Source organism: Haplochromis burtoni, unplaced genomic scaffold (assembly GCF_018398535.1).
Source record: "Haplochromis burtoni strain Fernald_Lab_line unplaced genomic scaffold, NCSU_Asbu1 Contig_465, whole genome shotgun sequence".
In the NCBI taxonomy this organism is placed as follows: Eukaryota; Metazoa; Chordata; class Actinopteri; order Cichliformes; family Cichlidae; genus Haplochromis; species Haplochromis burtoni.
This window is the reverse complement of record NW_024582826.1, coordinates 346,963-348,393: the sequence shown is the minus strand read 5'-3', so window position 1 is coordinate 348,393 and position 1,431 is coordinate 346,963. Positions and strand designations below refer to the sequence as shown.

General features: G+C 52.9%; 1 protein-coding gene across 3 annotated transcripts in view; it reads left to right on the top strand.

Moving 5' to 3' along the window:
* Positions 1–1,431, top strand: part of gtdc1 (glycosyltransferase-like domain containing 1) — a 24,888-nt gene that overhangs the window by 11,186 nt on the left and 12,271 nt on the right. For all 3 annotated transcript variants that reach the window (XM_042213668.1, XM_005945904.3, XM_042213667.1), the window contains exon 3: positions 224–391. In XM_042213668.1, the coding sequence (XP_042069602.1) occupies positions 224–391 (168 nt within the window). The remainder of the gene's footprint in view (positions 1–223; positions 392–1,431) is intronic.

The following is a 1,431-nucleotide window of genomic DNA, read 5'->3' as shown; positions in this document are numbered from 1 at the left end:
CCATCACTCAAGCATCCATGTGAGCCCTGAACGCTTACTGGCCCTCTCCATCAGTGCAGCCCAGGAGAAGGAGCTCCTCCTCCGGCCTTACACTATCACCTGCTCGAAGCAAGAAGCAGGCGTCGGCTCTGCAGTTCACTGAGGAATTTTCAGTGTTCTGAGATGATCAGCTGAGCTGCTGACACGCTGTCTGCACCTCCTTCATTGTCTCCTCTCTCTGCAGGCTCCTCTTCAGCAGCTCCGTCCTCAGCCTGTGTGAGCTGGCGGCTCTCAGACCGGATCTGGCCCGGCTCAAGAAGGTTCTGTACTTCCACGAGAACCAGCTACTTTATCCGGTCCGCCGACACCAGGACAGGGACTTCCAGTACGGCTACAACCAGGTGCTCTCATGGTGAGTGTGTTTGTACGGGTGGGGGAGTCCATGTCGTGCTGCGTTTGTAGAGCCTAACCAGAAGGTACTGCTGGGTCCGGGGTGTGGGCTATGACACCATTAGGCTGTGAGGGTGATGCACGCAGACAGCAGCAGAAACCATGTGCTCCGGTAACTACCGTCATTGGAGCGAGTCAGCTGGTCTGGAGCTGGCGGTGTGCCACAGAAAGCTGCCGATCAGCTTCCTGTCAGCTGTCTGAGTAATGGCTACTCTGATGTTCGTACTGCCAGCATCCAGCCCGTAAACTGATTATTGATTATTAGCTGATTGATGCGCTGTGCTCTAGTTTGCCTTGGTAAGGCAGTGTATGATTGGTTAATGAGCTGCTGGGATGCGATTGGTTAATTGCGGGGGCTGTAGTGTTCATTAATCAGCGGCGGGACAGTAACGAGCGGCAGAAAACTGATTGTTGTTGATCTGCGGGCAACTCGTCAATAAGCCGAGCCGCTCCGTCTCCTCTAACGTGGTTACAGTGCCATCAAATAACACAGCTGGGATCGTTAGCAAATGTCTGATTGGCCCGCGCCCAGCGGTGTCCGCACGCCTCCCCGCAAAGCCTCAGTCCAAACTAATGTATCTGATCTGGATCACTGCATGGAGGCGTGTCTTCATGTTCACCTGAAGCTTAAACGTGACCTATGTAAACCTGCAGACAGTGGGTCCTTACACTCCTGCAGGTTCTCCTCAGAGGTAGTCTGAACTTCAGGACGTAAACACAGGTGTACCTGTTCCAGGACGAAGCTCTGACCTCAGGTCAAAGTTCACGTTACACAGGTGTGTATAGGTCAAAAGCTCCAGGTGCAGACACGGCTACACACTATAAGTGAATAATTTATATGTGAGGGCAGCCAATCAGAGTTTAGTTGTCTTAAAGTGGGAGGAGCTACAGCAGCTTGTTTCAGACAGGTGACCTGAATCTCAGGTAAACTGCAGAGCGTGGCCTTCAGTGATGGAGCTTCATGTCCTCTGCCTCACCTGTGTGTGTGTGTGTGTGTGTGTG